The sequence below is a fragment of the Ahaetulla prasina genome, chromosome 1, assembly GCF_028640845.1.
Source record: "Ahaetulla prasina isolate Xishuangbanna chromosome 1, ASM2864084v1, whole genome shotgun sequence".
Taxonomy (NCBI): domain Eukaryota; kingdom Metazoa; phylum Chordata; class Lepidosauria; order Squamata; family Colubridae; genus Ahaetulla; species Ahaetulla prasina.
Genome location: NC_080539.1, coordinates 41,254,225 through 41,268,595, shown reverse-complemented (window position 1 = coordinate 41,268,595; position 14,371 = coordinate 41,254,225). Strand labels below are relative to the sequence as shown.

The 14,371-nt window shown below is 35.6% G+C and overlaps 1 protein-coding gene across 4 annotated transcripts in view; it reads right to left on the bottom strand.

Annotated features, from left to right (window-relative positions):
- The window catches only part of PSME4 (proteasome activator subunit 4), a 94,089-nt gene that overhangs the window by 39,457 nt on the left and 40,261 nt on the right, over nt 1–14,371 (bottom strand). For all 4 annotated transcript variants that reach the window (XR_009152909.1, XM_058164942.1, XM_058164943.1 and 1 more), the window contains 10 exons: nt 13,237–13,329; nt 11,893–12,158; nt 10,701–10,887; nt 9,356–9,445; nt 8,937–9,001; nt 8,046–8,196; nt 4,799–4,897; nt 4,447–4,516; nt 2,784–2,851; nt 823–1,038 (listed from right to left, as the gene is read on the bottom strand). Coding sequence is in view for 3 of the 4 variants with exons in the window: in XM_058164942.1 (XP_058020925.1) it covers nt 823–1,038; nt 2,784–2,851; nt 4,447–4,516; nt 4,799–4,897; nt 8,046–8,196; nt 8,937–9,001; nt 9,356–9,445; nt 10,701–10,887; nt 11,893–12,158; nt 13,237–13,329 (1,305 nt within the window). In the remaining variant the exon portion in view is untranslated. The remainder of the gene's footprint in view (nt 1–822; nt 1,039–2,783; nt 2,852–4,446; nt 4,517–4,798; nt 4,898–8,045; nt 8,197–8,936; nt 9,002–9,355; nt 9,446–10,700; nt 10,888–11,892; nt 12,159–13,236; nt 13,330–14,371) is intronic.

Genomic DNA, 14,371 nt, shown 5'->3' with positions numbered 1-14,371 from the left:
TCTGCAGTAATTAATTTAATTTAATTAATTTAATTAATCGTTTCATAGTTCCCATCACCAATCTCTTTCCACTTATGACTGTATGACTATAACTTGTTGCTGGCAATCCTTATGATTTATATTGATATATTATCATCAATTGTGTTGTAAATGTTGTACCTTGATGAACGTATCTTTTCTTTTATGTACACTGAGAGCATATGCACCAAGACAAATTCCTTGTGTGTCCAATCACACTTGGCCAATAAAATTCTATTCTATTCTATTCTATTCTATTCTATTCATATTTTATATTTTAAATTATAAAAATATAACATGTATTGCACATATCTTTACCATCGTATTCTTTAATTGTATTTGTGTACCTGACTAAGTGTACCTATAACATTCGACATGTTACAGAATTAACAGGTTTACTGTATAGACTAATTTATCCTGTAATATGTTAAAATATATTTTAAAAAATAAAATGGAGAAATACTACCTAGTTTATGAAATAAAGAATATCTCAATTTTATTATTTAGTAGAATAGAGAATGTTACATAGACCTAATGATTTCCTGATATTTAGCTTTGGTTTTCATGACCCATCCCTTCAAGATGGTATGTGCTAGCATTCAAATAAAAAAATAAAATACACTGATGATAAAATCGACATTACATATTTTTAGTCTTATAACATCTTTCACTTACACTTTCCATGCTAGTGAATATTCCATGCTGGAATAGCTTTCGAGGAAATGCAACAGAGTAATTGTTCATTATTTTTATTTTTTAAAATGCAGTCAAATTCTCTAGTCCTAAATAAGTTAAAATCCTTGCCTTGATAGGAAAGTATTCAGAAACAGGCTTGTCAAAACCACCTGGCACACTGCAATATTCTGTGGGGTAGATAAGTGTAGTAGAACGAAGAAGATGGTGCAGTAGGTTACAAGACAGAATGTAACCCTGCTTACAGGTTAAATGGAGGGTTCGTTGTAGAATCTTCAAAAGCTGCTCCCTGTATGGCAGCAACTTCTTCCCATCCACACGAGTGATCTAGCAAAAGTCAAAATATCAGAAATAAACACAAACAGAATTTATAGTGAATGTATAGTTCAGAATTGACATTTGATCTATTTTTTTGAAATTAGGATAGCCATTTGAAATTAGGATCTGAAATTAGCTCTGAAAAAGTAACTTTATGACCACTCCTCACACTTATAACTGTTGCAGCCACCCTGCATTCATGTGATCAGGATTTGGGCACATCACAATCAGCAACATTTATGACCATTGCAACATCCAGGAGGCACTTGATCATCATTTACCAGCTTCACAGCTGGCTTCCAACCACAGAGTCAATCAAGAAGCCAGCAGTAAATTCACAAGTCATGATTACATGAGGTTTAACAACAGCAACACCTAGTGAAAGAGTTGCTGAACGAGGACTACTAGTAACTGAACAGCAAATGAGTGACAAGCATTTCTAAAAGAAACATGCCATTATTGACTGAAGGAAACTAAATGGAAAATAAAAGGCTGTCTATAAAAGCCTATTTAAACAGAGGGTTCTAAATTTTCTCAGTATGTTGCAATACTGAAAGCTCTGTGGAGTATTAGGAACTAAGAAGGGAGGGTTAGGAAATCCTAAGGCCCAAGCTCAATCTACCAATTCTGACCTACCAAAGAGAAAGAAAAAATAGTAGACACCTGAGGAAACCAGTGTGGCTATATAAAGAGCTAATAAGCTGAGAAATATAGCTTAAGTTTGAAGAATAGAAAGGGGTGTGCAACAGAAACAGAGCATCAGGGAACAGCCCATATTAATAAGGATAATGTTAGGAAGATTCAGAATATGCTCAGGCTGTCACTGAACACCAAAAATAATGAAAACTGTTATTTGAATGTGTTCAGAACAAAGGAAAGTCAAGGAAGCAGAATCCACTGGTCGCAGAAGATAGCAAGATAGTGATGAGAAACAGGGAAATGGGTCATGCATTCTAACCTGCCAGACGCCAAACTGCTGGGGGAGCGGGGGAGAGTCAGAAGAAATACGAAGATCAAAAAGAAAGAGTGCAAAGAAAATCAGCAAAGATGACGAAGGGCTTGAAGGCTGAATCCCATGAAGAACAGTTAAAGTAACTGTGTCTAGCCAAATAAGAGAGGGAGTTGAGAATACTCTCAATACTTGAAGGGCTATTTTCAGGGAACAGCGTATTGATTTATTTTCCATAACTCCTAAGTGCAGGACAAGAACAAAAAATATAGAGTTTAGGAAAATCCAAAAATGGAAATAGAGAGAGAGGAATTACCTCAACGTTAGAGCTATTAAGCAGTGGAGTGGCACAGCATGTCTCCTAAACTCATGGGTGCTTTATCATTGGAGATTTTCAAGCAAAGATTGGACATTTGTCTTGGATGATATCAGGAGTCATGTCCTGGAAAGGACTGGACTTAAAGAACTCTAAGATCCATTCCAACATTATGGCTCTATGAATTAATTCCCAAGTAGGGACACACATAACACTTGAAAACAATGCTACTATTTTTCACTAATAGTTTTAGAACTTCAAACTATTATATTTCCTCTCTCAAGTCAGATTCAAAACTCACTGTTCTTCTCTATAGCAGCTTTGCAAGTCATATAATGATTCAATCTAGCACACAAGTCTAGTTAAGTAGTTTGGGCCTTAAGTATGTTCCTCCCTCATAAGGAAATTTCTCTTTGTTATTTCATATATTGGAAATTAAAATAGGAATCAAATATATTGAAAATTAAAGCTAGAATTTCTCATAAATACCTCTGATAAAAGTTGAAGATTCCAAAGGAGTTCTTTATCTAATTCTTCATCATGTAACGCATCATCATCTAAATATGAAATATATTATACCTCAATGTTACTATGATGCAGAATGTGTAGGTAATAACATTCAGAGTTCTGAAGATTCTTGTTTAGGTTACTCATGATGCAAGCTATGAACGTTTTTATGATTCAACTAGAAAATGGAAAAATTATATAAATGTATAAAGACATATATTCATATGAGTCTTCTGTTATAGGATGACAAATACATAAAATATCTCTGTTTTAATTGTTTCTTATACCTTCATTATTTACACTCATTTTCTGAATAAAAATTAAACACATTACCTCTACAAAGTAATCTGAATGTTGTCTTATATAATTGGCTGCCTAATAATTCTATGAGAAATTTCAATCATCATTCAGAAGATATGTCACAATATGTTTCCCTTCCCAAATTAGCATATTCTTAAAAAACGAATTAAATGTTCTTCAATACCTAAGCCTCCTTGTCTGCCTTCAATTGTTTCCAATTTTGATTTCTGAGAAATCTTATTATTTAAGCAAAAGACATACAAGAAGCTTAAGTGAGAAACATGGTTGCTTATACATGTTTGCAGATATCTTTGTGCCATTCACACAAGCAGATTAGCCCTTCAAATTCATATGTGAAGTGAACATTTTGCAATTGTTACAAATAATAAACATGTGAATAGCTTATTATTTTATATTGCATATTATCTTTCGAATAATGTATACAGATATATTTCAGTCCCCCAGACGGATCTTAGGATGTCTCCTGTACTTTTCCAACATATATCATGACAGAGAAGAAATTTTTAAATCAGAAAATAATAGCTATTTTACCCATTAATTTCTTGCAGTAAATGATTCCAATTGTGAAGAAAAAATAAACTGTTTAAAGCAAAATCAGTACAACAGCCAGAGTTCCCTCATATAAATACACTGCTTCAAGTTTCTACTAAAGGAATCCTACCAGCTTTTGGCCCACCTATTGTTGTTTCAAAATCAGCATTCAGCACTTAAACATATTCTCTAACATTCTCTTGAATATCAGAGACACGGATGCACTTTGTGCCTTCAGTTAGTGTATCTTGTCTATTCTACTGATGTATTACATTAATGTAATATAACAGTGAAAATTGGATTAGGGAGACTGAATCATTGCATTATTAACTGAATGATCCTGTGCCAATCTCTTCTCTTATCCTAACCCATCAGTTACTGTGGTATAGTAGTTAGCATGGTGAAATAGGACCCTGTTCAAATACGTATTAAGCAATGGAAGTTTACTTGATAGTTTTCAATTAGTCTCCATCTCTTGAGAATAAAATTACTGTATAGTGTATATCAGAATATTGTATATATTGTCTCTAGCTGTTGGATGAACATGCTCAGAATGCTAGAAGCTACTTCCAGTTCTAGATATTTCTTTAAAAAAAAAAAATCTGGGCTTTGGTAGAATAGCTGGATAGGGACGGTCTGGAGGAAGAGCAGTAAATTCTAGAATCCCCAAAATATTCCTTCTGCAGAGCAGAACTTTTTGCACATAACTACAAATAAAATACTTCAAATTTTCAACAGGCAATATACATCTACATATATAAACAGGTTACAACATTAGATCATTGAAACTTACTGAGAGTGAGATGTGTTATAACACTACAGCAATGGGGTACAAAAAGCTTCAAAGACTTCTCTGGACAGCACTGAAATATCGGACAGAACCAAATGTTACATTAAGATATTTTGACAAAATAATGAACATTCCACAGCAAAGATACAAAACATATCTTTTTCTACTGAATGGCCTTGATTCTGCAAAGGAAAAAACACTAAGAACTAAATAAAATAATATTCTATCTAAGGTCTGTGTGGGAGACAGAGAGAGCTAATGAACTGGCAAAACATTCTAGTGTCAACATAACAGAGATGTTATTGTTAGATTTTAACTGAGAAGAAGGGAGGGAAGAAGAAAAATAAAGTCTTACTTTCACTGCAGCTCGGCACATATTAGCCACCATTCGACCAGCCACTCTTGTCTCAAAAATATTTGAGACAGCAAAATTGAAAACCTTCTCTAAGGCAACCTATACAAAAAGAAAAAGAAAGAAAATGTAATCCTGATTTAAAGGATATAAATTATGATATTAAACTAGGATTAATCAATACTGAGAATTACATTGTTCCCATTTTAGGTTTATGCATAGCTGTCACAAGGAAAACATGTCAGAAAAGACAGCATTAAAACATTTTTAAATCAGTGATAGGTACTTTTTTGGCATGAATTTTATGAGTCATACCCAAGGAACCAGGAAGTACCATTCTGAGACACAGGAAACTCTATGCTGAGAATCATTGTAAGAATGAGCTTGAGGGACAAGTTGAGATGGTACTATTGTACTGTCCTCTCTGTTACACAAGGACACATGCCATAACTGCTGAATCTCACCACTGGATTGATGACAGATTTTGTCATTATAAAGAGGAACTTCAACCTGCGTCTTTACTGGAGGAGTCACCAAGTCCAGGTCATAATAGGCCTAGCAGACTACAAGGCCATGTGGTAGCTCTTGTTTTTCTCTTGGAACAATTGTTATATGATCTAAGGGTGAAGGGACTTTTGCATCAGTCCCTTGTCATAATCAAATCTGTCATGATACTAATCAATCTTTAGAATAAGGAGGTGACTTCAACTCTTCGTCATGATGGTACCTTGGTGGCTTCTTCTAATTGGTGATCAGAAGGTACTCTTTAATACAAAGTGTCAGCAAAAGAAACACCTTGAACAATACTAGCAATGAAGTGTAAATATGACCAAACATTGGATAAGAGCAATACAATGCCAATGCTATTCTACATTTATCTGTGGATAGTCAACTTTATTTAAGGTGTTCTTATAGGGAAGAATGGGTGGAAGATCAATGATAAAGTTATTAACTTAAATTTGCAAAACATCTGAGAGATAAAATCATTCATATTTATTTAGAATTGAACACTGGATTCAGGCTGGGGAAATCCAAAAGAAATGACAGACTTGTGCAATTATCCAGGTTCAACCTGGTTCTGCTAGATCTCTCAGCAGCTTTTGATACCATTCATCATGATATCTTGGATGAGTTCCAAGGATTGGGGATTGTAAGTACATTGGCAAGAATTGATATTGATTGGAGTTGTAAAAAAGCCCATCTAGAAACCAAGATATAACCAAACAATAGCAATATCACTTACATATATTGCTTCATAGTGCTTCGCAGTCCTCTCTAAATGGTTTACAAAGTCAACATATTGCCCCCAACAATCTGAGTCCTCATTTTACTGATCTTGGAAGGATGGAAGGCTTGAGCAGTTCAGAATCGAACTCCTGGAGTAGTGAGTTACCCTGCACTACTGCATTCTAACCAGTGGGCCACCAGGGCTCCAATCTAGTTTGTGGCCTATGAACCAATCAGGTGTGCGGCAACAGTTTAAAGGAACCTACTAACCATCTATTTTCCTGGATTTAGGTGTGGTTCGGAGAACCGGTAGCAAAAATCCCTGCCCCACCCCCATGCCCAGCTGAGCTGCCTGATCGTCAGAGGCTCTTTTTTTTACTTTTAAAAGCATTTTTTCTACAACCTGGCTCTGAGTCCGAGGTCCTGTCATGTGTTCTGGCGTGTGTCAGCTTGCTTTGCATGGGGATCGGAGGGGGGCGCAGCAGCCAGTGGTGCCAGCATGGTCTGGCTTCTGGATGGTGGTTGTGTTTCATCTGTGGGATGGGTTTGGGTTTGAATCTGGTGAGGATGATTGGTGGTGGCGTTGTGTGTTATCCTGGGTCCGGTGTCAATTTTCGTGGCTGGGATTCGTTTGTTGACTAAGGCCAGTTTCCAGATGTCTGGTAGGCAGGAGGTATCATCCCCATGCTGGCACCACTGGCTGCTGCGCCCCCCTCTGATCCCCATGCAAAGCAAGCTGACACACACCAGGAACACATGACAGGACCTTGAACTCGGAGCCAGGCCTGGGCCCGGGATGCTGCATCACAGCCATCTGCTCAAGACATCACATCATAGAACTCCAGAGGCCACAACACCAAAGCTCAGAAACAAAAGACTAGGACCACACCCACACAGGATGCTGCGAGGCAGTCGACCAATCTGCAAACACCCACTCCATCTACCAATCAAGATGCAACCACACAGCCAACCAACCCGCTCACAGCAACACTCCCCACCTCCCCACCAGTATTTATAGAGAGACGGCAACTCCGACCATGCTTTGCCCACAGAAGCCGAAAGCACCAGCCTAAAGATGATGAGTGAGACCTCATTGAAACGTCGCCAAGATACTCTCAACCTTACACGGGAATATGACAAGACCTACCTACATATATATATGCAGTTATAATGTTGCAACATCCTGTAGTCTTGTGATTTTTTTATCCCAGCAAAGTATTTATAACTGGGCTGCAATGTCAAAACACTAGTAATGATTTAACTGGTTGAATGTTCTTCCCCCAAAAAAAACCCTCTGTAAGTATAGGACAAGAAAAGTTCTACCACTGGACCAGATATAGATTTTCCATTACAAAAGTCAGATGGTCTAGTACTGATTGCAAAAAACAACTGCTTAGACCTAAAGATCTATGTCTATAGCTTCGTGTTCTGCAGGAGATTTTAGCCTTAGTATCAAGTCAGCTATGCTATTTTCCAACTCAATTCTAAATCTGGGACAATCTTCACAGATTCTGACACGGCATATTATTTTAAACAGAACTAAAGGTGAAAACTCCTTTGTACTAACTGTGGTGACTATACAGATAGTCAAATTATCTTCTTGGCAAAAAAAGGAAATCGTTTGCAACTGCCTTCTTCCAGGATTTTTTGTTCCTCTCCAATCTAATCTACAGCTTTGAGATCATCTGGCAATCTCCCATCCAAATATTAATCTTACTAAACTTTTCAAGATCAGTCAATGTTGGCTTAGGGACATTTTAAAACAAAATAAAATAAAGAAGTTTATTAGGCATGCCCAAGTCTTTGGGTGTAACTGAAAAAGTTCTTTGAATCCCAGATCAATATACTTATTTTCACTGTGCAATATTTTTTTACACCATGAATGCAGCTTAAATTATATTTCTTTGTTCAAACTCCAAACAACATGATTAAAATTAAAAGAATTTCAGAAGCTTTGGGTTATGAAAATTAAGATAGAAAGCAAACTATGACTTCTATATTCACTCCCTTTTATGAAAAATACCTTAAATATGTCTTTTGAGCACTGTGTGAGGATTGTGTTGTATGTAGAAGATAGTCCTAGTTCCACTAAGCTTTCTAAATGAGTCATCTTTTCTGTTTCAGTCTCCTCTCTTGTTTGCTCCAATGTGCTGCTTTCTATGAGTCCAAAACATCTATACAGAAAAACAACAATCAAGTAACTAACATAATTAGCAAAACAAGAAACCACTACAATTTTTTTGTGTTTGTATGGGCTGAAGTAGAATATTATTTTTCATAGTATGCTATAAAATTTGCATATTTTTGGCAATGAACTACAGAAGGCTAGAAATAAATTCATTTTTTAAAATTTTCTTTACCAAGCATAGGGACTTGCAGTCCAATAAAAAAAAGTTTGTGAGCTATTTGTTTATTTATTTAATATTTATTCATTGTCTTTATTATCTTTATTTTTATTTCATAGACTGACAATTAGTGTTTCAAGTTATTTTCAACCCCCCCCCAAAAAAAAAAATCAAGAAAGCAAAACAAATTAGTCAAACTATAAAACTGCAAAAAGAGAGAGAAATTGCTTCACTCTTTAGAAGTTTCAATATCTCAAATGTGGCCTTTTATATCATAAAGGTGAGAGAAAGGAAAATTGATTGTATTTGGCCATTACAAAAAAAAAACACAGCCACATGACTAGATGCCCTATTCAAAAATCCTGTTGCCTATAAACTTTGTTGAAAAAGTATCAGTCAAACTACCTATCCAACTCTTCATCAATTTTTGACTCGTCTTTTTAATTTTTTCATCAGAATAGCTTTCAAACTAGAAATATAGATTAGTATGAAATACACAACTGCCATGTGCAAGCCATTACATAGGATTGTCATATCATCAGCACGATCTGCTTCCCATTACTACTTGCCTGTCCATAAACTGCAGTACAAAATCTTCAAATTCAGCAGTAGCAGAGCACAGTTCTCTCTCCACCTACAATTCCAAAATACAAGAAAAGTTTTCTACTGCATGTAAATCATTTAAAAATTTCCAAATTTTAGTTAGTTCTTTACTCAATTCTTGCATTATTCAAAACATACAATTCTCAGTTTCTGTAAATATTCAAAATACCAACATCAAAATCAAGGGAACATAAATAAAAACAAAATAAATTTTGTTAGTAAATTTAGACCATATGGTTTGTTTTCTTTTAAACTGAAAACCTTAATTTTATAGTTACAAAGTACAAGCAGCAAAATATATTCTATTACATTCTATATATTCTTATCTGTACTTGAACATTTTCACAAGCAGTTTAACTTAGCAAATAACTTTTAAAACTGATACCTCTGTGAGATCATTTCTCTCTTGTAGTACTGATGAACAATCCACTAAAGGCACGAGAGTAGAAAATGTTGCAATGAACTGGAATGTGATCTAATAAAGTATGCAAACAAGTTTCAGTGTGCAATAAGTATACACTTTAATATAAAAAGGAACGTAAATCACTTCAAATATCTGAAACGTATGACAAAACTCTATTGGGAGGGAAAACTAATATTCCCACATCTCAGATACCCAGATTACACCTAGTGCAAAATTAAACTGCGTTTAGTTTCTTCTATTCATATTTCCATATGTAGTAAAGCAGAGGTTGCCAGCCTTTTTAGGTGAACAGAATTTTGAGAAAAATTGATGCTTTCACTGCCTGACAGCTGTTGGAAGAAGAGATTCCCATTCATAAAACAGTTGTCATGACAGGCATAGCTTGTTATAAATACACATTTTCCAGAAGGCAAATTGGCGTGTTTTTTTAAGACCTAAGAACCACAAATGTAGGGCAAAGGTGATGTCTAAACAATTCTAAACCTACGGGTTTTATGTTCCGTTGTTTATTCCTATCTATAGGCAAACTGTGACCTGGGAACTGAATGCAAAATAATAGATGGTATCTGTATTCTAATTACTAACCATGAATCCATCTTAACAAAGCTTAAATCCAATGAATGGCTCACCAGGCAAAAGACACTATAGCTAAACAAGCTAACACTGAAAAGCAAAACACATTCACAGCATGAGGAGGGGCAGGGGAGCTTCCCTCCAGTTCCTCCAAGTCACTAGAGTCTCCCACAGATGCTTGCCATCATCTGCCCTAAATTCCCAGTAAATTCTGAATTCTTGTCACCTTACTATTTTTTTTTATTCTGGCAGCTGGGCATGCATCAAAATGCTAAATTTTTAGCCATGCAACATGTTTAATTGTATTGAAATGGGGGTTTTTTGGCCCCATATAAGGTCCACAGTTATTACTGTAAAATAAAAATTCTACTTTACTTTGTAACAGGTCATAGTTTTAAAATGATTTTAAAGATCAGGGATAGCAGAGAATCCTGATGGTGCTAAGGGAGCTGTAAATTATGCTGAGGAATCAATTGTGATTTAGCAGAAAGCACATAAACTGGAAAAGACTGCAGTTAGCTTATGCCTTATTTGCTCCTCCTGTTGTATGCTCTACCCCTGCAAATGAAAGGAGGAAGGAATAAAGGCAGCCAAACAGATGCTAAAAAAATAAGCAGTAAAGAAGAGGCTGAAATACAAAAGAAAGAAATCCATGGAAAACTGTAGTCATGTCTTAGGTGACTTAAGAGAGATCTAACTGCAACATAACACCCTGTGAAATTATTACACTCACCATGCATTTGCTAAAATCATTTGGATCCACACCAGGCAATGCTCTCATCAACAGAGGCAACATATGTGTTGGACCTTCAGGAAATGACTTGCCCCCAGATACCAGGCTACGAGCTACACCAATTACACAACTTAACGTAGCTGTCAGCTGATGAGGTTCTGTTAATGTCTCTAGTGCGGGATATGTTCTACAGGAAAAAAAATAACAAAAGATTTTTATCAGTTCAAATGCTATACTTTCAAGTGCTTATAAGATAAGTTAGACATTGGCTGCGTCCAAACCATTTTTCTAACTTTTCCAGTTTTAATATTACATTACTCCACTTGCAGAAATTCTAACCAATACTATGTTTCAATGACTCAACTTTAGGAAATATAAAAAACCAGAATTAGATGGGATTTCAAATACATTTTCTACTAAATATACAATGCAACATTAAGAAACAACAAAAATGAAATCAGATTGTAGGTCTCTTAACTTCTGCTGACTGAAGGGCTATAACAAGCTTTGTGGAACATATGGAAGACTCCATTCTAGAAAAAGGAACAGTCGGAGAAGGAATTTCGGGAGTTTTAAAATATAAAATGGGTGTTTTAAGGATTTGCAAAAGAAACACATTTTTTCATTAAAATGTCAATTTCAAAAAGCACCCAAAATGTTTTACCATATGCATTTTTGAGGAACCTTAGGGAGCAAAGAAGATATGCTGTCAAAGCCACATTTTTTTCCACCTCTTAAATGGCATTTGCTCTTGTTTAAGCCAATAAAAATGGAAGGGTAGAAGTTTCAAAGTGAGGAAATTTATACCTAAACTTTGATCTTGTCAAAACGTCTTAAACTATGTTTTGATAGAAATGGCAGCATGAATATTTTTAAAAGTAAACTCATAAAATAATGCAGTAACTAAAGCATACATCTCAAAAAGTAAATACATAGAGACACAAATAGTAAATATAGATTTTCTTAAAATTGCAGCAAAAAAGACAATGATTTAAAACAGATAATTTTGAAGTATGTGGACTTCAACTCCCAGAATTCCACAGCCAATACAACCGTGACTAAGAATTCTAGAAGCTGAAATCCGTACAACTGGAAAATACTGGTTTAGATTTGGAAAAATACTGCCTTAGAATAACGTTTCATGGTCATCTAAAAACTAGATAAACGTTCTCTGGTTTTAGATAGTACTCACTTTTCAAGTACTGGTGGGATTACCAACTCAGGACGCATTAGTGCAAGATTCTGTAATGCTTGGGCTGCCTCTAAACTTCCAGTTTTGCTAAACATTGCCAGCAGGACAGGTTGTATAATGCATTCTACAAATTCTGTTATGTCCTGATCAGTAAGCTTATGGCTATCGGGCACAGGAGTCAGCCAGCTCATCTTCTTATAGCGCTCACGATGCAGTCTTCTGACTATACTACTGGGTAGACGCTGAAGTAGCTTCATTAGCTTGTTCTACCAAAGAAAGGCAACAAAATTCATTCCAATTAATTAGAAGCAAGGAAAAGAGCCAAAATTATTTTGATTTCTACATTCTGTGCATTAAACAAAGTAAATCTAGACCCTTATTCAGCAGCCAGCAATGTCTGTATGTTTTGAAGATATTTTATGTATTGGGCATAATGAGAGATGGACCAGAACCTTCAGTGAAGAGCTCCCTGATTTGATGTCAGGGAGGTTGTGGGCACAGTAGTATCCTTCTTATAACACTGCAGAACAACAATATTCTTCCATTCTTTTCCTGGTGCTATTGTAGTTAGTTATCTACTGGGAGAAGCAGATGGCTTTCCCTTACTTCCTCCATCCTATGATACCCACTACCCAAAACTAATTCACTAGATAAAATTCCTCTACTGACAGCAGCAGCAGCAAGCCTGAATGGAAGTTAAGAAGGCATTCAGTTCTGCCAACCATATTCCAGGAGTCTAATAGTATTTTTATACAGAAGTCTAATCCAATCTAATGTAACAGAGGGTGATGCATAGTTTTCCACCGAAAAACAATGGAATTTAGTGGGAGAGCTCATTAGCATAAACATAGTTCTAAATTGCTTCTCTCCTTGATTATTTTCCATCCATTGCTTCTTGTCCTACCCTCAGGTGCTTTGGAGAATAGCTTGACTCCCTCTTCTTTGTGGCACACCCTGAGATATTGGAACACTGCTATCATGTCATCCCTTTTCAATAGTCACATTTCCCGTTTAATTAAAAGAAAAAAACAGGTGCATATTCTTTTCCTAATGGCACCAGCTTCTATTCCCCATCTTTTTTATAGTTCTGCATCCATTTGTAGATCATAACATCTCTGGAAAAGCAAATGAGTTAGCTCTGTTTCCTATAAGCATTATGTATACTGTTGGCATTGTGGAGGAAGAAGAACTGCTGCTGCTCTTAGAATGTTTTAAAAATCATATTTAGCATGGACATTTTATTGAAATTAGTGCCTGAAAAAATGGCTTTGACAAAATTCAATACCAACACAAAATTTAAAGTCTTGATGTCAAGATTTAAAGAGAAGATACACATATCCTTACCAACCAGCGACCATTATTTGAGGGATGATAGAAAGATGCAATACTTTGGAATAATCCAGCCAAATGCTTTTGTACAAGCTTGCTTGGTCCGCCCTATTCAAAAACAGGGATAACACAGCTATTTAATACAATTCCAAATCTGTAGTGCCATTTTAAATTCAGGTTTAATGTGCCCACCTTTTTCAGACATCAAAGTTATGGCTTTCATATCTAATAATGTACAAATATATGAAGAACGATATTCTACTCCAGAAAGGCAAAGTCATAATGTAAGTTAATTGTAAAATAGCTATCACAAGGTATCATAGCCTCTACAATGTAATATAATGCATGTAATTTTTCTTGTTAATCAGTTCCTAGAAATCAAGGATCATTCTCTTTCATTGACATTATTTAAAACATACCACTTTAGGATCTGTGATAATACACCATTTCTCTAAATGTGTATATTAGATTTACTGTAAAAATATTTCCCTACAATTGAGACAGACATTCTGTGTATATATCTCTCTCCTACACATTCCAGAAGCAGGCTAGAAAGTCTTCTGATATCATTTCCAGGGAAGATAAATCTTTTGTAGTTTTTGAAGGACAGGCCAGATGAAAAGTTCAGAGAAACAAAATTTAAGGAGATATAAATATGAGAGAAGGGTTGAATAATGACATCTTCTCTGATAAGTATCTCTTTCTTTTCTTTTTTATTGTTTGGGTGGGCTGGTGGTCCTGTTCTCATTGTAGAATTTTTTTTTTTTACAATAAATGCAATGTACACATACACCTTTCTTGCTGACTGCCTCATTCAGTGACTGTTTAAATTTAAAATGGATCTGAAAAAGTAACTTTAAAACCAATGCCGGAATTTACAACTTTTGCAGTTTCCCTCAGTCACGTGATTGTCAGTACAGGTAGTCTTCACTTAATAGGAACCAGCAACTCTGCCTTAAACAAAGCTTCGCTAAGTGTGAAATCACATGTCCGCAACTGTGCTTTTTGGCTGGAAAGAGACAAAACTACTCAGTTTTACCCCTTTTACCTTTGTTTATTTGTAAAATTTATAGGCTGGCCATCTTATCTCTTGATTGCCCTCCTAACCACTTCTGTGCAATGCTCAAATTCCTAATTATTGTCTTGTACA